General features: G+C 35.7%; 1 protein-coding gene across 50 annotated transcripts in view; it reads right to left on the reverse strand.

Moving 5' to 3' along the window:
* Positions 1 to 22,524, reverse strand: part of TTN (titin) — a 272,676-nt gene that overhangs the window by 92,220 nt on the left and 157,932 nt on the right. For 49 of the 50 annotated variants that reach the window (XM_031651844.1, XM_031651839.1, XM_031651871.1 and 46 more), the window contains 32 exons: positions 22,113 to 22,175; positions 21,764 to 21,853; positions 19,459 to 19,509; positions 18,538 to 18,939; positions 18,103 to 18,381; positions 17,581 to 17,856; positions 17,305 to 17,444; positions 16,857 to 16,983; positions 16,500 to 16,763; positions 15,950 to 16,216; positions 15,546 to 15,809; positions 15,320 to 15,459; positions 15,051 to 15,177; positions 14,659 to 14,925; positions 14,280 to 14,546; positions 13,173 to 13,439; positions 12,943 to 13,082; positions 12,384 to 12,510; positions 11,449 to 11,591; positions 7,754 to 7,877; positions 6,947 to 7,213; positions 5,156 to 5,253; positions 4,329 to 4,497; positions 3,964 to 4,230; positions 3,591 to 3,857; positions 3,199 to 3,477; positions 2,701 to 3,109; positions 2,473 to 2,597; positions 2,106 to 2,372; positions 1,061 to 1,330; positions 667 to 969; positions 252 to 554 (listed from right to left, as the gene is read on the reverse strand). In XM_031651844.1, the coding sequence (XP_031507704.1) occupies positions 252 to 554; positions 667 to 969; positions 1,061 to 1,330; positions 2,106 to 2,372; positions 2,473 to 2,597; positions 2,701 to 3,109; positions 3,199 to 3,477; positions 3,591 to 3,857; positions 3,964 to 4,230; positions 4,329 to 4,497; positions 5,156 to 5,253; positions 6,947 to 7,213; positions 7,754 to 7,877; positions 11,449 to 11,591; positions 12,384 to 12,510; positions 12,943 to 13,082; positions 13,173 to 13,439; positions 14,280 to 14,546; positions 14,659 to 14,925; positions 15,051 to 15,177; positions 15,320 to 15,459; positions 15,546 to 15,809; positions 15,950 to 16,216; positions 16,500 to 16,763; positions 16,857 to 16,983; positions 17,305 to 17,444; positions 17,581 to 17,856; positions 18,103 to 18,381; positions 18,538 to 18,939; positions 19,459 to 19,509; positions 21,764 to 21,853; positions 22,113 to 22,175 (6,849 nt within the window). The remainder of the gene's footprint in view (positions 1 to 251; positions 555 to 666; positions 970 to 1,060; positions 1,331 to 2,105; positions 2,373 to 2,472; positions 2,598 to 2,700; positions 3,110 to 3,198; positions 3,478 to 3,590; positions 3,858 to 3,963; positions 4,231 to 4,328; positions 4,498 to 5,155; positions 5,254 to 6,946; positions 7,214 to 7,753; positions 7,878 to 11,448; positions 11,592 to 12,383; positions 12,511 to 12,942; positions 13,083 to 13,172; positions 13,440 to 14,279; positions 14,547 to 14,658; positions 14,926 to 15,050; positions 15,178 to 15,319; positions 15,460 to 15,545; positions 15,810 to 15,949; positions 16,217 to 16,499; positions 16,764 to 16,856; positions 16,984 to 17,304; positions 17,445 to 17,580; positions 17,857 to 18,102; positions 18,382 to 18,537; positions 18,940 to 19,458; positions 19,510 to 21,763; positions 21,854 to 22,112; positions 22,176 to 22,524) is intronic. The other variant, XM_031651842.1, reaches the window with a different exon arrangement.

The following is a 22,524-nucleotide window of genomic DNA, read 5'->3' on the forward strand; positions in this document are numbered from 1 at the left end:
GTTGGAGCATACCATTTACGTTAGTGACAATTTATGAAGACAATGTTGTAATCAATTATATCATCATTAAAATAACAGATTTATTGAATTCACAAAGTAAAGTAGGCACAGTCTGGGTTTCTAGAACTTTATCCAAATTTTTATGATATTCTACCTTTTTATTAACTTTCATTGAACTTGATTTATTTTAATTGATAGGCCTAATATCAGGATTTCATGCAGTAATTATTTCCTTTTTTTGATGGGCTTACCAATTGGATCGGCAACTTTGACGAAGGGTGTGGCTGCACTTGGTTTTCCGACTCCAATTCGATTTTGGGCTCTCACTCGGAAACTGTACTCCTGTCCTTCTACCACATCAGTAACAGTTGCAGACAGGTCTTCAGCTCTCACAGTCATGGCAGTATCCCACCTGATAGAAGTCTTGTCTCTTAATTCAATGACGTAGTTTGTGATCTCAGCACCTCCATCATACTCTGGTGGTTCCCATGTCAGTGAGACACCAAATCGATTCACATCAGTGATGGTTACATTCAAAGGAGGGCCTGGAACATCTAGATTTCATCACAGAAGAAGAAAATAGGAGTTTTGGGTTAACAATGATGATGAAGGCAAAGACCGCAATTTACTTAAAAGCTAGCTTGCAATTTACTTAAAACTTCTTACCATATTTACTCCTTGCTTCTACAGGAATGTCAGTTTCTACTGGTTCACCAGTGCCAACTCTGTTTCTTGCACTTACACGGAATAGATACTCAACTCCTCCTTTCTGTAGACCAGTGACAGTAAACTCACAACTGTCTGCACGGTCTGTGGCCAGAACCCAGGTCTTTCTCTTAATGTCACGTCTTTCAACAACGTAACCTATGATTTTGCTTCCACCATCAGTTAAAGGTTCTTCCCAAGCAAGGCTCACTTCACCATCAAATGTTTCTGTCACTTCTAAGTTACGTACTGGCCCAGGAACATCTGAAATTCACATATAAAGGAATTTTTTAGTGTGCTGTCTTACTTTTAAATTGTGCTTTGCCAATTAAGTCTGAGAGACCCAAGGGCTTACCAATAACTTTTAGATTGATGAATCCTTCTGCTTTTCCATGTTTGTTCTGAAGCACAATTTTATATCTCCCTTTGTCTCCTTTCTTGGCTTCTAAAATTCTGAAAGAAGTTTGTTCAGCCGTAGTATCAATGGTTTTTGTAGATAAAGGTTCATTTTCTTTAAACCATTCAGCTTCTGCTTTGGGGTAGGCATCATATGGCACCACCATTGTCAGAGGCTGGCCAACATCAACCACAAGGTCTTGGTCACCTGTCTTGATTTTCGGTGCAGCTAGTGAGAAAGATAAAATGTGAATGCTTTCGACTATTAAACACAACCAAGCTACATCATATGTTATTATGCATTTGTCAGCAAATATTGGTTACATAACCTTGGAAGTATGCCACAGTAGCTTTATAGCACAGAAAACTAAGTGGCTTAGACTTCTCATGGCTTTTTTTGGTTGGTTTTGTGTGTGCAAGTTAGATTGGAGAGTAGAGGATTGGGAACGGCACAAAATCATAAGACATGCATTCCTTGCCAAAAATAGTGACATAGGACTCAGTGTAGTGCAAAACATGTTTTGTTTTTTGATAGAGTAGGCACCGCGTACTTAGTTCAATAAATCAGAAAACTTTTTTCCTATGAATGAGAGGTACACTAATGGCTTTTTCATGAGGACAGTGTATAAGGATGTCCTGGGTCAGGATGAGAACATACCTAAAAGGCACACAGGGGTTTGTAAAGTAGGAGAGTATAAGACTGTCTTTAGATTTGCCAAGACTCTCAGGGTGATAGCTTAGTTCTAGCCTAAGTTTATAAACAGTCATCATGTACTAGGAACTGTTCAACGTTCTGGCATATAAAGATTATTGCTATTAATTTCCTCTTACTCAAGACACTTACTTTGTAGTGAGCAAAATTAGAACTGTTAACATGTGGGTAGGGCTTGCTAGAAATGAAAGACCCTCACAAGGATTACCTCATTAAGTAACTGTGAAATCAGAAATCTAACTAATCTCTGTGATATTGGAAGGATATTTTAAAATAAAAGAAAGGGACTGACCTGCCAGTTCAAGCTTAGCTCTGGCTTCTTTATCTTTGGCAATAAATCTGTATTCACCCTGGTCGCGGGGCTTAATATCACAAATCTGTAGTCGATGTATCTTTCCTTCACTCATCATCTGGTGTTTATCACCCTGGACAACAACCATGTTATTTCTTAGCCATTGGACTTCCACCTTATCTTTATTGAGTTCTGCTAAAAAGACAACATCAGCACCAGGGGCTTCAAGAATATCTTGTGGAGGCCTGATGATCTCAACGGGAATTTCTGGAAAGAAAATGTGAAATAAATATAAATATGTTTACATTTTGATTAACAATTTTTAAAAATTGGTAACATTAGAATTGTCCTTTCACTTAATATGTACCTTCCACAAAAAGTCTAGCACGAGACTTCCTGTCTTCTACTCCACAAGCATATTCACACTCATCATCCAGCCTGCAATCTTTTATAATGAGTCTGTGTATACTTCCATCTTTTTCAAATTTGTATCTAAGGGAGACATTGGATTATCAGTTAGCTTGCATAATGGCCACTAAATTGTCAAAAGTGTATATATAGCTATGGAAATAGAGAATAAAAAGATCTTGCTTACTTTTTGCCTTCTTTGATTTCTCTCCCATTTCTGTACCATTTTACATTGGCTTTCTCTCTGGAGAGCTGGCAGGAGAAGACAGCGTCATCAAACTCAGTGACTGTCTGATCTTCCAAGTGTTCCACAAATTCTGTAGGGGCTTCTATGATGAGAAGCTCAGCAACAGATTTGTCTTGTCCAGCAGTGACAATGTATTCACCTTCATCTGGGAAGCCACAGTCTTTAATAGTTAACGAGTGCTTGTATTTATCAATTCTGTATGAGACACGGTTGTCAAAAGGCACTTCTTCACCATTTTTGGTCCACTTCAGTGTTACATTGAGACGATTCACCTTGCACCAGAATGTGACAGATTTCTTCTCCATTGTTTCAATATCTTTAAGAGGCTCAACAATCCTAAGGTCTTCCTCTGTTGTAAAGGAGAAAAATATGTTTATTTTAATTATTTTCATAATAGAAACTGATGAAAAAATCTCTAGTGGTATATAAATTACTTACCTTCTACTATTAGATTGGCTGCACTTTTAACATTTTCACCTCTGTGATTGGTCAAAGACACATTATAGTTGGCTTGGTCGTCTAAGCGTGCATCTCTAATTCTGAGGGTGTAGACCAGGTCTTTTTGGAGAATAATGTATTTTGAACTATCAAATATGGCTTCTTCATTTCTGAACCATTTGGCTTTGGCACCTTCAGTGTTGACTTCACAGTTGAAGACAACTTCTTGTTGTTCCTTCACCCGGGTGTCCTTAAGAGGAACTACGATCCTGAGTTTTTCTGAAAGAAACCAACAAGACTTTATAGTATGACGAATGATCAAAGTGGTAAATACAAATACAAAAAAACAAAACAAAACAAAGAAAAAACCCGAAAAGCAATAACAAACTTACCAATGACTGTCAAGTGAGCTGCTGCTCTGGCGGCCCCTACCATGACGACGTAAGTGCCCATATCTTGTAATGTGGCATCTTTCACAACTAGAACCCTCTTTTTACCATCAGCAATAACGTCATATTTATCTCCAGATTCAAGTATCTTATCATCCCTCTTCCACTGGACTGGAAAGCTTTCTTTTGATATAGAGCAGACAAATTCAGCCTTTTCTCCTTCAAGTATTTCAAGGTTTTGAGGCTTTGAGATAAATTCAGCAGCCAGTTCTGGGAAGAAAAAGTTACAAGATATTAGAAACGTATGTCTTTGTACTTTAAATCTAGCAAGTGTGAATTGTTAGAAATAAAAGATTATTCACTGTAGTTTTCATACCATGTACTTTGACTTTGCCATCGGTTCGAGAGCTTGGGAGTCGACAGTTGTAGTTGCCGGCATCCTCAAGGTGAGCGTTCTGAATGACCAGGATTCTCTTCCGTCCTTCAGTCAGTATTTCATATCTTCCTGTTTCAATGATCTCCTCATCCCCTTTATACCAAATCACTTCTGCGCCAGGTTTGGAGACTTCACAAACCAGTTTTATAGTGTCTGTTTCACTAACTTCAATGTTGGCAAGATTTTTGGTAAAGACAGCTTCTTCTTCTGCAAACATTGAAAAAACAAAAGCCGCATTGAGTTAAGTTGGAAATTATTATTTTTCCCCAACACATATACTTCACAAAGAACGACTTTACTCTTACCCAGAACTGTCAGCATGCCAGAAGTTCTCGCTGTCCTTACTTCACAGGAATATTCAGCTTCGTCATCCAGTAGACATTTGTTGATGACAAGAATGCGCACTGCTCCCTTGGATATGATGTCATATTTTTTGCCCTTTTTAATTTCAGCACCATCTTTAAACCACTGAACCTATATTTAAGATAAACAGATGATCAGTTTTCTTGTTGTTCCTTCACACAGGTGTCCCTAAGAGAAACTATGATCGTGAGTTTTTCTGAAAGCAACTAACGAGACTTCATAGTTTGAAGAAGAACCAAGGTAGCAGACACAAATATAAACAAACCCCAAAAGCAAGAACAATCTTACCAATTACTGTTAAGTGAGCTGCTGTGATATTATTATCAGTTATTAAAAACAATGGGATCATATAAGTTTAGAGCTATAGTGAGCCTTAGACATCATGCAGACTAACTTCTTGGATGTGTAAACTGAGGCTAGAAACTTGCCAATGGTAGTTAATGGCAACAGGAGGTACTTAGTTGAAACAAATATAATTGCTGATATTTGACTTTTACTGATCTAAGAAAACAGCAATTTTATATGGTTCAAACTAATAATTAAATCTCCTGATTGTGAGTCCAGTGTTTTTCAAGTAATAATAAATTAATAATACTAAAAAGAGAACAATTAAAGTCAAGAATACATTTTATACTAAAATTATCTTTAAAAGTAAAGTGGTAACAAGAGAAAGTTTTGACTAACTTTTTTTTTTTTTCCATTTTGGCTAGACCAAAAGTAAATATAAAGTTATTTGACAGTATAAGGTGACAGGTATACAATCACAGACCTTAGCATTTTCTCGGGAAAGTTCACACTCAAATCGAGCCATTTCTTTTTCTCTAACTTGAAGGTCTGTGAGTGGTCTTAAGAATTCCACATGAGGAGCTGTAAAAGAATGTCATTAGAATTCAAAATGAGGTTTCTGGAAATTTACTCTGACATTACCATAGTATTCATTAAGAAAAAGTGACTCTTTTATAGGACCTTTCCATCTTAATAGACTACAACTGACTTTGAAATCACTTGAAGCCCATCAGATATGATGCTTTGCTTTTTAGATATCTCTGTAATTTACATAAAATTATGTGGCATTCTATATGTTCAACTAGTGTGCGTGTGTGTGTGTGTATAGTATATATACTAGGGAGCCATCTCAGTTCTTTTGAATAATAGCTGGAGGAAAAATCTTCATTTGTACTGCACCAGACTTGAAAGATAACGTCAAAGGAAACAGCAGACACCAGTGGCAAAGAAACATTGTCTTCTTTAAGGCACCCAGCACAATCTTTGAGAAATTAGCAGAATTCAAAGATAAAACACGTGAAGCACTACGGCCAGCCTTGTGTATGGCTAAGAGGCATGAGGCTGTGATTGAAACATATATTCAGCTTTTTAAAAAAATCAGCTTTGAAGACGTCATATATAAGTCAGGCATAGCATCTATTAGTGCAATAAAGCAATGTGTTTTGTATGGGAGGGTGATTAGGATTTTACATCTGTTATTTCATTCATCTCTAGAATTAATTCAGCTGGTGTATAGAATTAGGGAGCTGCCCCCTTGTCCTTCCTTCTTTCAGAGGTCCTTGTGAGTCCTTCCCAAGATGACCATTCTTGAGCAATAAGATTCTGAGACAAATGCTGGCTAATAGGTTTGAAGATACGCTCCTTGCAGCTGAGCCTTCTTGGAATGAAGGTAGATGTCGAGGGGAAGAAGGAGACCCAACAAGCTACTTTGACATAAGCTTGAGCAGAGCAACCACAAAGTGGTAAGAAAAACATGGTACAAGATGCATGAAGCACAGAGTCACTAGGTTGTAGCTGTTGACAGATGGGAAGCAACCAAACCAAACAAACAAATATTTCACAAAAGTACGCAGAAAAATGTCATCACTGGACAAAGGAATGAATGAAACAAATAAGCTAGCATGTGGCATTTTGAAAAAAGACATTACATTTTTCACCAGAGGAAGAAGTAATGTTAAAAACCATTAGAGTTCTCTTCATGCAGAGTCCAGGACTCAAAGGATCCAGGGCCTTACTCTATCTTCTTATCCATTCTTATTCTCAGAGATTGAATCATGTGACTAGGCTTTGTCATATTACAGCAGATCTCTATTATGCTCCTATTCAGACTGAAATTTCATGCTCATTTTCTAGTTGTTCCCCACACCTGAAAATTCATTTTCCTTCCACATGGAAATCACTTTTACTTTGTTTTTAAAATTAGAACTCCCTACTTATCTTTAAAATTCAGTTTCTCCTCATCCATATCAGGATATCCATACAGTAGACTGACCCCATGTAGACAAAGAGCACATCTACTCACTACTCAGTGAGAGAAAAGAAGCATAGGGAAAAGTGATTGCTTCATCATTAATCAGACCAGACATAGAATAAGACTTTTCTTTTCTTTTTTTCTTTAAACACATAAAGGATCAGGTTAGGTCAGTGTCAATACTAGAAGTTGCCAAGAAATGCAGTTAGGCCAAGAAGGGCATGCAAAAAGTGTTGTGTTGTTTTGTTGTTGTTGTTATCAAAGAATTGCAAATGACAAGTCCTTTGTAAGAAGAATACTTACGCACGACATTCAGGTTACAGGAAGTCTTAAAATCCTTAGCATCACAAGTGTATGTTTTAATATCCTCTGGAGTACAGCCATGTATAATAAGTTTTCTGACCCTGCCATCAGCAACAATTTCATACTTCTTGCTTTTGAGGATTTCTGTCCCATTTTTGAACCATTTCACCTTAGCATTTTCTCTGGAGACTTCACACTCCAGCACTGCAGTGGCTCCCTCTTCGACCGTCTGGTCCTCAAGAGGCTTAGTGAATTCAACTGGGGGTTCTGAAAGAATCATACTCATTAGCCAAGGTACTGCTTTCCTTCTCCAAGAGTTTTGGTACCATCTCAACTTTCCCTGCCATCTCCAGAGCTTTGTTCTGTCCTAAGTTTTATTTTCAAGTTTTGATTACACTCAGACGTTTTCCTCTAATAATGATATTTTATCATTATTTGTACAGACAAGAGGAAAATCATTTTTAAAAACTAGGAAACATTAAGGAAATAACAGCCAACTCTTGGTTAATAAAGTGATGGATACCTAGCTTGATAATAATTCTTCCTCCAGCTGGCTTTTGGAAATCTAGGATGTGCAAGAAAAACAATAGAGATGGAAGGAGGAAGTAAAACCTATGCTAGTCAATTTTGACTCTTTAAAAAGATAGCCTGTGAAGTATTTTGTTATGCTAAAAAGTAAAATTAGACTTTTGATTATTTGGTTGATTTTAAACATCTATAGTACTCATCATATAAAGATAATTGAGAGTTGGCATTATTTATGAGCCTCTGCCTTATACATGTTTTAAAAATAAGCCTTGTAATTACCTTTCACAAAGAGGTTGGCGTGAGTTTTGAAATCTTTTGCTGTTAGTTGGACTTCCCCAGCATCTTCTAACTTTACATCCCTCAGAGTAAGTGTATGAACTTTTCCTTCTGAACGTGTGACCACCTAGTTGTTTTAAAAAAAAGAATATATGAAACAGCAATCTAGTATATGGGTGCATTTAATTCATTTAGATAAAAATAAATGGAAATAGAGCTTTCCAAGTTGTTTTATAATCATATATTTAGCACATATGCATTCAAAAATAATTCCAACCAATAGTTTCGGATCTTTTAAGAAAATTTTAGGCTTTCATAGTTACCTTTATATAACTGCTAGGTGGCCTTTCACGTTGAAATTGCCCAGGCCGATTTCTGTTTACGTTTGTGGTCTTTTTTGCATATGCGTAGATATATGGCACATATATGTGTGTGTATATATATGTGTGCCCCCATTCTGCTACTGGGCTTATATATACATAAAGGAAGAACTTAGAAAAGCGAAATCATGAAAGGATGAAAGAAAAATATCGGCTATGGCAAGCTAAAAGTAAACCTTATATTCTGTATGTAAGGTGTTCGCCATGCAACAACAAGCTATAACTCTTCTTCCCATTTATTTTAGCAGTTAAACTTATTTTGCAAACCAATTAAACCTGTGATTAAAATAATTGGTACAACCTATTAATGTTGTTCAAAACTGCAAATGAAGGTTGGACTCTTCTTCCCTTTTCATGTGTCTAAGCATCAGGAATGGGAAAATCAGATGTCAATGGTATGACAGATAGGGTCATTCTGACAGTAAAGATAAGAGATGTGGGGGTTCTTCCAGTTCTATGATATAAAATTCCTAAGAAGCTGTGCCCTGTCATCCAGACTGATTTTGCACTGCTTAAGAGTTTACTTAGAGTTAAAAATAATGTAAAGGTTTTCACCAGTGGAACTATTTATTATGCTGGTGTAAAGAAAAGAATCAGAAATAAGGTTTCATCTGAAAGTGTCTTCTTTAAGAACTGGGCATGGTTAGTCACATAATTATCTTAATAATTGAGGGTGAGCGAAAAACATAATAAGGAAAAATAACAGCTAGGAGAGGGTAATTAAACATGTCCTTGGAACAGAGCTACTTATCCAAGGGCATGGTGCTGAAATGGGGAAAATTTGTTTTTTAATAACATTTCAATATAAATTTTGACATGCAACTTTTGGCTATTTGAAAAGGTGTCTCAGTTTCTAACCCACCCACAGATATGTTTTATCTATTAATATTATGTTGCTTTATCATCTGAGTTCCACTGTAGCTACTCTAGGACACTGCTCAGAATGCAGTATGTCTCAATAAACAGCTTATACACAATCTACTCCCACTATGTTAAAAGAAAGAAAAAAGGAAAACTGGGGTACCTTATAAAAATAAATCAATGAAATGAATGCTGAAGATTTTGCAGTAGATTGTAGGAATAATGTTAGAGATTTAAAAAAATATATTTAAAATGGAAGCATATTACTATAATACGGTAGGCTTATGACTGTGACAAAACTATTAAAGTTTTATGTTTAAACTTCTCAAATTTAAAATTTAACTTTAAAATCATCAAATGCCATTTGGAACTTGGCAGTCCTTTCTTAAACTGACAGCCAAAAACAACTACAACAATGAAGAAAAAATGCAAACAACTCATGTCTACAAGTTTCTCTTCATATTTCCTATTCCTATAGCTTGTTTTTGCTTGTTTGATTATTGCAGTTTTGAAGGCTAAAATTTTTACAAAAAGTGAATATTAAAGGTTGGAATTACATTGACAAGAGCAAGTTTGTTCTGATAGACTTAATTTAAACAAAATCTGCCAAATGTAATAAAATGATTTTATTACTTCAAAGTTTATATTTAAGCTCTTTTTGAAAAGAGACATTTAAGTAATGCAAGAGCAAGTTCACAAAAGGCTAAAGTATTTCGGGTGCCTAGAGTAAAGGATTAAAATTCCTATGCCAAAAGAGATGTAAACGGGCCCTATAGAATTATCGTAAACTGATCCTTTCTAACCCTAGAAAAAATGTTAGTTACAATAAGAATTTAAAAAAAAAAATGTGAATAAGATTTTTAGGAGTCTACATTTGAATTAAAATAGTGCAGTTTTTGTATTAGAACTGAGAATGATCTTTTAATAAGAAGCTCTTAATATGACAAAAAGATATTTGGTAATGAAAAAATAATATTTGTCCTTAAGCAGTGTTTCTATATATAAATCATGAATTTACAGATCTAGAAAGAATCTTGAAAAGTCAACCTATTATCTGCCTTTAGACATGAAGTTAATTAAATCATGCATGATAGGAAAAATATATATTTTCAAACAATAAGCTTGAAGGTAGAGGTGCCTCCCTCAGTTCAATATTTAGAAGACCTCATTGTAAGGAAGGTTTTCTCATATGTAACTTAATTCTCATGCTACAAATGGAATGTACTGCTGCTTTTTCTGGTCAGTGGAAAAGGAGACCAAGAAGATCTCCTTATCTGTATAACAGTCAGGTGTTACCTATCAGATAACTGTTAGTGAATTACCCTGTAATCACTGTAGTGGAACACTAGTTTTTTGTTGTTGTTGTTTATTTGTTTGTTTCAGAGCAGTTACTTGAAGGCATTGCTTTCAAATACTTCAGTCAACTTTGTGGCTTTTTGTTAAACTGAATCACTTTTTAATTATATTCCTTTAAGTCTTCAAAGTTTGATTTTTGTTGAGATCTTTATAGCACATTTAATATTATTTCTGAAATATTGGGGGAAAATGTCATAGAACAATTTACTCTCTTGTGCTTTATTTCCAACCCAGGCTGGACATATTCCATATATTTTATTTTAAGAATTCAAAATTAATGATGGATTGTCAAGATAATTTAAAGACATATGTTGTTTCTGGGAACAAAACATACAGATCAATTTAGGCAAAGTGTATTGTGGGCCTATCTGAATAATCCCTTAGTTTTTACTTATGGGTAAAATCTTGGGCATAAAGAATGTCAGTAAAAGTTAACAGCAGGAGCTAGTTCTTTACCAAAGCTTTAAAAAAATATTTCATTCACATATGTGGATAACCACAGAGCCCTTCTTTCTTGTCAGTACCATCAGTTGCACTTTAAATAGTCCACTTGCATTCCAGATATCACACAGCCCAAAGCACTTGCAGGTTAAAAATAGCTTTGGAGAAATGCTTGAAGAGAAAATCTGCCCAGAAGTTATCTCAACTACTTGATCAACTGCCCGAAATGGAATTTCAATCTTCTCCTCTTAATCCCGTTATATGCAGAACACTAGATAGGATGGAGAGCATTAATCTTAAAACTTAATGTGCACCATGGTTGCAGAGCATGCAGTCAGAAAGTCTTTTTGATCCTTCCTGTCTTCTGGGTAATCAAACAAACTACCACTGATAGTCAATGAGTCTTGCCTTTTCTCCAAAAAACTAAAACATGATCATACTTTAAATTTATTTCTATTTTAATAAAAATATCAGGTTAAACCTAATAAAAAATGGAAACATCGGCTTTACAGTTTCAGAAGAAATCAGGCTAAAGGTGGAAAGAGAAAGGCGAAGGCAGAGGAAGAGACATTAGAAAGAGCAAAGAATAAGGAACATACAAGTGAAGGTGGAAGAACTCCAGAAAAAGAATGGGAAAGACAAGGCATGCCTGCTTTTTACCTTATCGCTGGGCTCTAGTTTCTTCCCTTTGAGATACCATTCTACGGGGATATCCTCGTAGGAGAGCTCGCAGTCGAAGGTGGCTGTTTCCCCTGCAGTCACGGTGACATCCTTTAAAGGCCTCAGAAGACCAATTACTCGTGCTTTTCGAGAGGGAAGAAACAGCTTTGCATTACTCATTTTGTAATCCCAAAAGAATAAATAGAGACTTAGATATGAACCTTCATGGTTGCTTTCTTCAAGAAGCCACAGGACTGGCCACTATTTTAACTCCCATGTGAACGTGGCCTTATGGTGCTGAGAAGGGGAGAGCTGCTAGCCGGAGAGCGAGTATATGTAGGGGCCCTTTCGTTCTGACGTACAAGGTCAGCGAGAAATCTCTGCTGCATCTGTCTCTCTGCCAGGCGTCAAGTTCTTCTTGCTACATAAGGTATGTGACTTCCAAAATAACTAAGACTCTGATTGGGAGAGGACAAGGGGCCCTCAATCAGAGTCTGTCCCTATCCATCAAACACTTTGCACCTTCCAGAAATGTTAGTCTAATGCTCTCCACGTTCTTTCTTGAATCTGACATGCTCACACAGCAAAGTTTGTCTTTCTGGTGCTCTAGTTGCACAGTCACTTGAGGGAAGTGGTCTTTAAGGGTTCTGAGTTAGATTCTTATTGTATGTGTATCTACTTTCAATGAGAGGACTACAGAGCGGGAAAATCTGATTTGCTAAATTTTCTTTTGTTCAAATGGCAAGGTCAACAAAATTTCCAAAATTTTACAATTTGAACCACTTCTGTATTGGAATGTCAAAGTGGCAAAGAGAGCCAGTTTTTGTGTTTTAACAATATTTTCTAACTAATAAAATAATTCCAATTAATTTCACTCACATTCATTTTCTGAAAAAGTGTTTATTTAATTTTCCTCAAAAACATACAATACTTACGCTTAACTCGGAGGTGAGCACTAGATTTAACATTGGCAGCTTGGAAATCCACCCCACCAGTCTGGTCCAGGCGACAGTTGTGCAAAACAAGGGAGTGTATTTTGCCTTCTTCCTTAATTTCACAATCCTGTACCAACAAAATAGAAAAACTTTCATAGAAAATAATTTTCTTTGAATTTTTTTTCTAAGGATAGAATATCTTAATTAAAGGAATGCAACAAATAAATGGTAGTGAAACTTTATATAACTTTGAGCTCTTTTTTAGGAAGTAAAGCTTACAAGTACTAAGAGGAAAGCCACATTTATTTTAGCTGTATAATTCTGAGCCAACCAGCAGCATCACAGAGTATCTACAACCTTATACCCACTCTGCTGGATCGAAAGTAATGCAAGTGTGCCAGTCTGAGCCCATTCATAGACCCTGACATCTCTCTTTGGCTTAGGGTCTGATAGAGAAACTATCATGTTTTAAATGTCCTGCATGCACTCTGACTTTCACCTGTCCTTTTCTAATTCACACAGCTCGTTTAGGTGTTGACAAGTTCAGAAATAGCCTTACAGGTGTTTGGAGTAGGGCCTCTCCCTTGAGTTTCCAGTTGGCGTGGATATCATCTTCAGAGATTTCGGTTTCAAAGCGGGCCGTCTCAGTCTCCATCACCTCCACACTGTGCAGGGGTCGCACCAGTTTAATTTCCCGATCTAGAAAAGTGAAGGGCCAGCATGGGTCATTAGCCTCTGGCACAAATAACCCCAATGCTTCAAGAGTGAAACTCATGGAAATTTCCTTACCCTCAATGTCAAGTTTTCCTGAGGTCTTATCTGTCCCACAGTCACAGGTGTACTGTCCAATATCCGATTTCAAGGCTTTCTTTAGGATTAGCATGCGTTTCTTGCCATCTGCCTTAATAACAGCATTTTTGGATGGCTTTATTTCCTTCCCATCCTTAAACCATTTCACTGGTGCATCTGCTTTGCTAATTTCACACTGTAGAATAACTTCATCTTTCTCTACACCAGTATAATCTTGAAGTTTTCCTGTAAAATACGGGTCTCCCTCTGCAAGTAAAGTGTAAGTGAAAAAGTTTTATTAATCACCTTAGGGAAATGACGATCTCTTGGAAAGTTTAAGAGACAATTAGAGTTCTCAGTATATTTTTAAATTGTGTCAAGTGTTCAATCATTTAACCTGTTTATGTTCAAAAGTTCTCTAAATATTAGAAAGGGAATCAGTGCATGGGATTTATCAAGATCTAATCCATTCATATTGAATTTTGAAACATTTTGTTAATAGTAGCCAAAAAGACTGAAATTTAGCTTCAAATACAATTTTATATTCCTCCATTATTTGGATAAATTTCTAATTTCTTAGCAACTCTATTATGTCTAGTTTACTTTTAAGCTTTCAGGTTCACATTGTTAGTTTTTCTTAATCAATTAATAGTTTGCCTTTAATCAAGTCTATATATGTTAGCCTTCATGTTTAATCTTGTTGATATTAGGTGGCCAAGAAAATGAGGCTCGTTAATGTAGGTTATATAATATCTTCTCTTATGGGAAACTTGAAAAACATTCCTCTGAAATAATTTTGATAAAATGAAGAGATAGAAAGTATTTATATATTCCTGTTTTAAACATGACAGGGCTCAATAATTAATGAAAAATTTTAAGTTTGCTTTTAACTGGCTATTTTGTGGGCATAAGCTAGAATCTTCATTAATTTACAGTAATGAAGGTAAAATGTTTTAGAAATAAGCCCGATTACATATATGATACCTTCATAAGGAGTTGGGCTGCTTTCATGCAATATAACACTTAGAAGACTATTTTATAGAATAGATACTCCACAAATTTCTGCTGAATTTAATGCAATAAAATTAAAATTTAAAAAGCACTTACCAAGCACAGTGAGTTTAGCTTCTGAACTCATCCCCATAGCTTCTACTCTAATTTGAGAGGTATCATCAATAGACAGGTCTTTGAATGTGATTGAATGAGTTTTCCCTTCGTCTTGCATTGAGACCGACCTGGTGGTGTGTAGGCGCTGGTCATTCTTGAACCATTTAACTCGGATGTTATCATGAGATAACTCCACAGTAAACACAGCACTTTCCTTCTCTTTGGCAGTTACATCCTTGAGAGGAGTGAGAAATTTAAGCCGGATTCCTATCAAGAAGAAAAAAAAAAGAACTTATTAATTGAAGCACTTTAAAGAAGAAATATAAAAGTAAAGGCAAAAAAATGATTTTGGGGTGGACTATTTGATAAAACTATTTACCTTCAATGATCAGTTTGCCACTTGTGTGCTTATCTTCAGCTTCAAACATGTATTTTGCTTCATCTTCAAAAGCAGCCGACTTGATCACCATTGAATGCTTAGTGCCATCCTTTATAAGCTCAAATCTGTCATCACCTGTGATTTCCTGGGTTCCTTTTAGCCAACGGAATGTTTTGGGTTCCCTGGATACTTCACACTCAAACTTAGCCTCATCTTTCTCGAAGACTTTAACATCACTGAGAGGTGTGATGAAGATAAGAGGCAATTCTGAAAGAAGTGGACAGTGGATGAAGTCAGAATATGTTTCCATTGAGGACCCTTGATCAATGCAGGGGTGTATCAGGAAGTCTTGCAGAGAAAATACAAAAATGTGGCCGACAAGTAGAGCATACCTTTCACTTTCAGATTAGCTGCAGATTTGGCATTAGCAGCCTGGAAGGAAACCTCTCCTGTCATACCCAGCTGACAGTTATGAAGGATCAGAATATGCTTCTTCCCATCCTCAATGATTTCACAGTCCTGTTTGGAGTGAGGATTAGAAGGAAAGAAAAAACATCATTTACATAGTTATTCCTACAAATCATCAAGATATTTTATGCCGTTTTTCACCCTATACAACCAAGGAACCCCTCTCCTATATGATTAGCTAATCTTGACTTACAGGGGAAGCTGTCAAAGGCTCTCCTTTCAGCTTCCACTGGCCGTGAACATCAGGTTCAGAAAGTTCAATTTCAAAGCGGGCTGTTTCACCAACAAACACCTCCACTCCATACAGAGGCTTTTCCACTTTTATTAGTCGAGCTGAAATGATACAGTTTTGTTAGCATGACCGAACTAATAAACTACAGATTCAGATACGGTAAATTTTACATTGTCGAGCAACTCACCCTCAACAGTAACATTTGCCTTGGTCTTGTCTGTGCCACAGTCACACACATATTCGCCTTTATCTTTAAGTTCTGCCTTTTTGATTTTTAAAATGCGGCGCAGGCCATCTGCCTTGATAGAATATTTGGGTGAAGGGACAATCTCTTCACCATCTTTGAACCATTTCACTGGTACATCCTTGCTCAATTCACACTTCAAAATAATCTCATCCTTCTCCACTGCAGTTTTGTCATGCAATTTCACAGTGAAGTAGGGATCAGCCTCTGTAAATAACATTTAGCATCAAATTAGAAGAATGTGAAAACTAAAGTTTATTGAAGAGTAAAAGGTTGCAAAATATTTTATTATTCCCCACTCCCATGATTCAGAAACTGGCTCTCTGGTTATAGTTGGTTACATTTACCTAAGACCTTCAGCTGTGCTGTGGAGCTCAGATCCTTGACTTGAGCTTTTATCTGAGATATATCATCCAGTGTCACTTCTTTCATTTCCAATTTGTGAGTCTTGCCCTCAGAAGAGATGAGTACTGTTCTGCTTGTGTGGAGTTTGACATCATTTTTGAACCAGACTACATGCATTTTTTCATGAGAAAGTTCACATACAAAAGTTGCTGTTTCACCTTCTTTTACTGTCTGATCTTCAAGAGGCGACATGAATTTCAGTCTTATACCTGAAATGCAAGCATAGATAATGCCTCAGAAACACAATTCACCTTCAGAAACATTCCATTCTAATCTGTCTGAGTAAAAGGGACCCATTTCACATGACACTTATTTATTCATCTTTCCAAATAGAGTGCCACTAAAAAAAAATTCAGGGGGTTGTTTTGGTAACACTGTGAAAGTTAATTAGTGATGCTGATTATCACAGCTTTTAGAACTTGGTGTCCTATCTTTAAAGTCATATATTTGCATGCTTTTATGGGATGTCACAGATCTCATTAGCTCTCTTACCTGTGACAAATAACCGAGCTGAGGTCTTCTTGCCCTCTACCTCAGCAGTATAGACCCCTTCATCATCAAATTGAGAATCATTAATAACAAGAATATGTTTCTTTCCATCAGCAATGATATCGAATTTGTCAGATGACTTGATTATATCGGGTCCTTTGGACCATATAACATTTGCCTCTCGGGTGAGGACACATTCGAATCGAGCCTGTCGCCTTTCTGGAACAGTGACATCCTTCAGGGGCACAGCAAAGTCAAGTTCGATTTCTGAAAATCAGACATTAAGAATGAGGCTTTTCAGAATGCATAGGGATGTGAAATGAAGTTGAGCCCCCTCCCTGAATTCTAAAAGCCCCATACCTTTTACTGTCAAAATGGCAGTTGTAATTGCATTCAGGGCCTGGTAGAGGACTTCACCAGCTTGGTCCAGTTTGACTTTGTGCAAAGTTAAGAAGCGTTTTCCACCTTCTGCTTTGATTTCACAAGTCTGAAAAACAATAGTTTTAGTAACCATTTGAAAGAGATAAATTCCCTATAGGAGAAATGTTTCAGATACAGATTTCTATAGAGTTTTAAAAATTACTACTAATAAAAGTAAGCAGAGAATTCCCTGTCATAATATTGTACAAAAATTGTTCAAGTTGTCCCCAAATGATATGTAAAATGTCTTTCCTTCTTGGAGACTTTAGAAGACTCCATTATTATTAACTCCATTATTATTAAAGGAACCTGAATCTGGGAAGTAGATATTGAATATAGGATGTGGTTATTTTATATGACTAACAATTTAAAATGTGAAATTACTCACAGGTGAGGGCCTTAGAAGTTCTCCTTTCAGTTTCCATTGTCCAGGAATGTCTGCCTCTGAGATTTCTGCATCAAAGCTTGCACTTTCTTTCTCATAAATGGTTACGTCCTCTATTGGTTTAAGCAGTTCAACTTCACGCTCTGTATTGGTCAGGGATGAAGTAACATAATGCTTTAGACAATCCAACAATGCTTTGCTTTTATGTGTTTTGGTGTGTTATTTGGCTTTACACATATACAAAACTTATATTTCGAATAAAAGGTAGGATTTTCATACCTCCAAGTGTCAGCTTTGCAGGGTATCTTTTTCCTTCAATTTCCACTGCATATTCGTCAATATCTTCTGGCATAGCATTCTTAATTTTGAGGTATAGATGATTTCCATCTCTCAGTATTTCAGTCTTATCATTTGGTTCTGCAGGGATTTCATCATATCCTTTGAACCACTTAATGTTTGGAGTATCTTTTGCTATATCACAGGCAAAAATAGCTGTCCCTTTGGGTTTCACATGCTGATCTCGTATAGGTTTCACCAGCCAATCTCTAATGACTTCTATATGAAAATAAAATCAGGAAAAATGATTAAGATCTGAACAAGTAATATACATAGCTTCCTTAGTAAATTTCAGAAATAGGAAAAATTTCACAAAATTGGGCATAATTAATCCACTATAGGATACATTGTTATTCCCCTTTTAGGTACAAGATTTCTGATATTGTAATACTGGGAAACAAAGTCCTTTCTTCCATTTTCTTAGTGTGGTAATAAGCTGAAAAAATCTTCCAGGAAAGTACTAACCTACTACTTTTACGCAAGATGAACACTCCAGGTTGTTGGCGTTTTCCACAGTAACTGTGTATGTTCCAGCATCTGTGTCATCTGCATCGTTGATGGTCAGGGCCCGCATCAAGCCAATGACGCCCGGCACAATTCGGCCAGGTTTCTCCACCACAATCTTGCCATCCTTCCTCCAGACAACATCACGCTCTTTGTTTAACTCGCAGCTCAAGTACAATGGCTGTCCTTTGACCACTGTGACTTCCTCTTCCAGTGTTTTTACAAAACGCACAGGAAGTTCTGTGAAGAATTTCAGTATATATTTCAATAAATACAATATTTTCAATGAAATAAAACTTGGAAATAAGAGGTTTTGTAAAACTGCAATGCAAGTTGCTACTAAGGTTTGTTACATTGAAGTTTAATATAGATCATGTTCAGAAGACTGGAAATTACCTTCTACAACAAGTTTAGCCGTGGAGGTCTTTTCTTTGTTTCCCAAACGTAAAACACAGGTGTATTCACCAGCATCGGAAAGTTGAACGTCAATGATGTGCAGCTTTCTGTCTTTACCATCTGCAATAAACCTGTGCTTGGGGCTCTCACGGATATTGCTACCATCTTTCATCCAGGTTGTAATTGCAGTGGAGGGGGAGACCAAACATTCAAAGATTGCTGAAGAGCCAACGAACTCTGATTCAGTCAAGACGATGTCTTTGATTTCTTTCACAAACTTCAATGGCACAGCCTTTAGCTGGTAGGTGAATGGGGCTTCATCAGGAGGTTTCTCTCCACCACTTCCTGGCCTTAATTTTCTCCTTTCGGCTTCTATTGGTGAAGGAGTCTTTTTGGCTACACCTAATTCAAAGTAAAATAAAAAGTTGATTTGGCATCTCCATAGGAGTCAGAAAATTCATACTTGGCTGCCTGCTGGGTAAAACCAGCCAGACCAGGCAATTGAAAGGTCAACTGAATTTATACTGCCTTGTTTCAGACAAGAAAATGAGATGGTATAAGGAATCCATGAGTCATAAATGCTCCTTTTCTCAAGTTTTAATCTGAAGTATAAAATAGCCAGATTAATGTCTAATTATTTTATCTGCCATGTATAAATATCATGCATATGAAAAATGAAGCTAAGAACTTATAGGATTTGCTATGCTTAAACACAGTTGGTATACATATATATATATTTTTAACCTCCTTGCATAATACTAAAAGTGTATTATTTGAAATATCAGAAAACATGCTAGTTTTAGTAGAATCAATTAGAAAAAATAATTGTTATAAATTTTGTAATTTTTTTCCCCTTGAATATGAACTTTGGAAATTCAGAGTGGAAGGTTACAATACAAGTACTAGAAAAACGAATCTCACCTTTGATAGGACCTTTTGGCTTGGCAGCCTCTTCCTTAGGTGCTTTGGCTTCTGAAATAAAAATAAAACTCAGCATTTAAACACTTTTCGGACTTATTTCATGTTTAATAGTAAACCATGGAGGGTGAGTCATGCTCCATTATAAATATTAATGCATAAAGAGAAATTGGTTTCATTTATATGACTTCTATGCATAATCATATTTCCAGGAAGGCATATTCTGAGATTGCAGAGCTCAAGCTAAATTGCCAACATATTTAGGATTAACAGAGTCTTTCAGCAAGTGCCTTATTCTCTTCCCATTTTTGGAAGGCTTACTGTTGCCTTGTGAGGAAAAGTTTTGCTCCTGCCTAACTATGCAAAATATTTTATATGTTTATGTATGTCCTGATTATGTGAGCCAAGGAAATAAGGTTTTGTCAATAAGAAATCAGTGTAGGGAAAAGGGAAATGGCCGAGAAGTTACCAAAAGACTTTCTTTTTATGTCTAAATTGGGCAGACAAACAAATCCAGGGAAGACTAAAGAAAAAGAGTCCACGTACCACACATGCATGAGTTTCTTTGAAGATTTCCCTTAGACAATCAAGTAAAGCAGAAGCAAGAGAGTTCTGACATTTTGATTCCATTATTAATACAGGACAGTAAAAACTGTGGAACGAGTTCGCTAGCCTCAGCCCCCAGGATAACTGAGAATAGCTTTATTTTTATACATACTTAATTAGCCAAGAGCAATTCATCACCTTTTTCTGAATAATAAAGGTACTACATTGACATTATAAAAGTTTAAAAGAGTAATGCCCAAATCATAAACATCAGTGACAAAATATAACATAAATATTAAAAATTAAACTACAGTCAAAAGAATATAGTATATTTTTTCATGTCATTAAACATGGTAAACTCCAAATATTTTGAGATAATTTTAAATAAAAAAATTTCTAAATAATTTATATAAAAATATATAAACAAATATAAAATGACTATATAATTATTGAATGAATAATCTAAAATAATATAATTTTTCTGAATAGTTTTATTGATTTATTAAAGATATAATCAATTTTTATTAGGTTCAGAAAATTAAATTCAAAAATCTCTCTGTCAAGCTATTATGGATATTTCTAAATGTTATTCCCGGGGGCTATGCCCATCTCATTGTGGAATGTAACAAATAGTTCTTTTTTTTTTTTTTATTCACCCTGAATTTTTTATTTTGTGCTTTATCAGTGGAGATGATCATTTTTCCATAGGAACAAATTGTCAAGGCATTACATTGAATATCTTAGATTCTTCACATCTTAGAAAATTATCAATATATGCATTCCCCCCACACCCCACTTTAAATTTACTTTGTTTTATTTTTGGTTTTGTTATTTTTTTCTTTTTTTAAAAAATAATTTCAACTTTTATTTTAAACTCATGGGATGCATGTGCAATTTTGTTATGTGGATATATTTCATGATGCTGAGGTTGGGGATATGAATGATCTTGTCAGCCAGATAGTGAGCCAGAGGGCAAATAGCATGTGTGTTTATCAATGACTATCAATTGCATATCAAATTAGTTTTGATCAATTATATCTCAAATTATCACTTAAATGATGAACTATACTAAATAGTTCATATACAACTAATAGGTGCTTTAAGTTTGGACTTGAGATATCTATACCATTAAGTTAGAACATTTAAGAAAATTATTATTGATCTAATTCCTTATACAGATTAAAAGACTGAACTATGGAGTCTCTTTTTTCTTTTTCTTTTTTTTCGTGGTGAAATATACCTAACATAAAATTTACTATTTTAGCCATTTTTAAGTATACAATTCAGTTGCATGAAATACAGTCACAATGTTGTACAACCATCAACACTATCCATTTCCAGAACTTTTACATTATCCCAATATACAGACTTTTTTAAAAAAGAGAAATAGTTCCAATAGGGTGTAAGGAAAATTTGAAGCTTCATGGGATTCTTATATGTATACCCTTATAGGGTCTCTGCCTGTCTCCTTAGTTTTTATCAGCCCCAAACATATTCATTACTTAATCTCCAAAGCATATGAAAGAAATGGTGCAACCCGGGAATGTACATTCCAATTAAGGCACAATATTCACCCACTGGGCAGGAGACAAGGTGGATAAAAGATATTAGATGAAGAAAGGCTAGAAACTTATCATAAACCTCTAAAGTTGAAATGATACCTATGTTGCAACATCAACAGGGCTTGAATTTTAATCAAGTGTGAATACTTTTATTAAGTCACCAAAACAAACTAGCAAAAAGAAAGCTACAGGATAAATACCTGCTTTCTTTCCAACCACCGGCACTGTTACTGGGGCAGCGATGGGGGTTGGTTCAGGTTCCACAGGAGGTGGTTTGATTGTTTTCACTTCTGTAGAGAGATGTCCATTGCATTAATGTATCAATTTGTCACTTCCTAAAAGCTTATTCGGTGGCTTATTTGCCTCTTCTGATATAATTTTGAAATCTTTGAATAACTAGTTTTTAAGAGAATAGTATGTTAAACATATTGAAACATCAGAAATCATTTGATACATACTGACTTTCACCTACTATCTTTTATTAAGTACATGTTATGTGTGTGAATCAAGAAGGAATATGCTGTTGACATTGAGGATAAGCTTGCTCACCTGCTTCAGGCTTTGGTTTCGGTTCAGGTCCAGGGAGAGGTATTGCTGGCTTGATTTCAGGCACTGAAATAATTAAGAGTAGAGGGCAGATTATTACAGGATTTTTGAAGTTTTTCACAAAGTCAAAACCAAAATTAAGCCCACATATCTTGGAAGATATTAGAATTTATATACATATAATTATCAAATCAAGTATTTGATTAGTTTTCATTTTAAACAAAATATTTGGAAAATATAGTAAGGCAATGTTCTTGGTTTTAATGTTGTTATTTATCTCATTGCCCATAAATACAATTTTTTTTTCTGGTAACTTATTTTGCAACTGGGTAATCATTAGCCAATTGCATAGGAGAGTGAGATGGTAAAGAAAATTAAGCCATATGTGATGAACAGATTAAGGTCATGTGTTCAA

This window comes from Papio anubis, chromosome 10, assembly GCF_008728515.1.
Source record: "Papio anubis isolate 15944 chromosome 10, Panubis1.0, whole genome shotgun sequence".
NCBI lineage: Eukaryota > Metazoa > Chordata > Mammalia > Primates > Cercopithecidae > Papio > Papio anubis.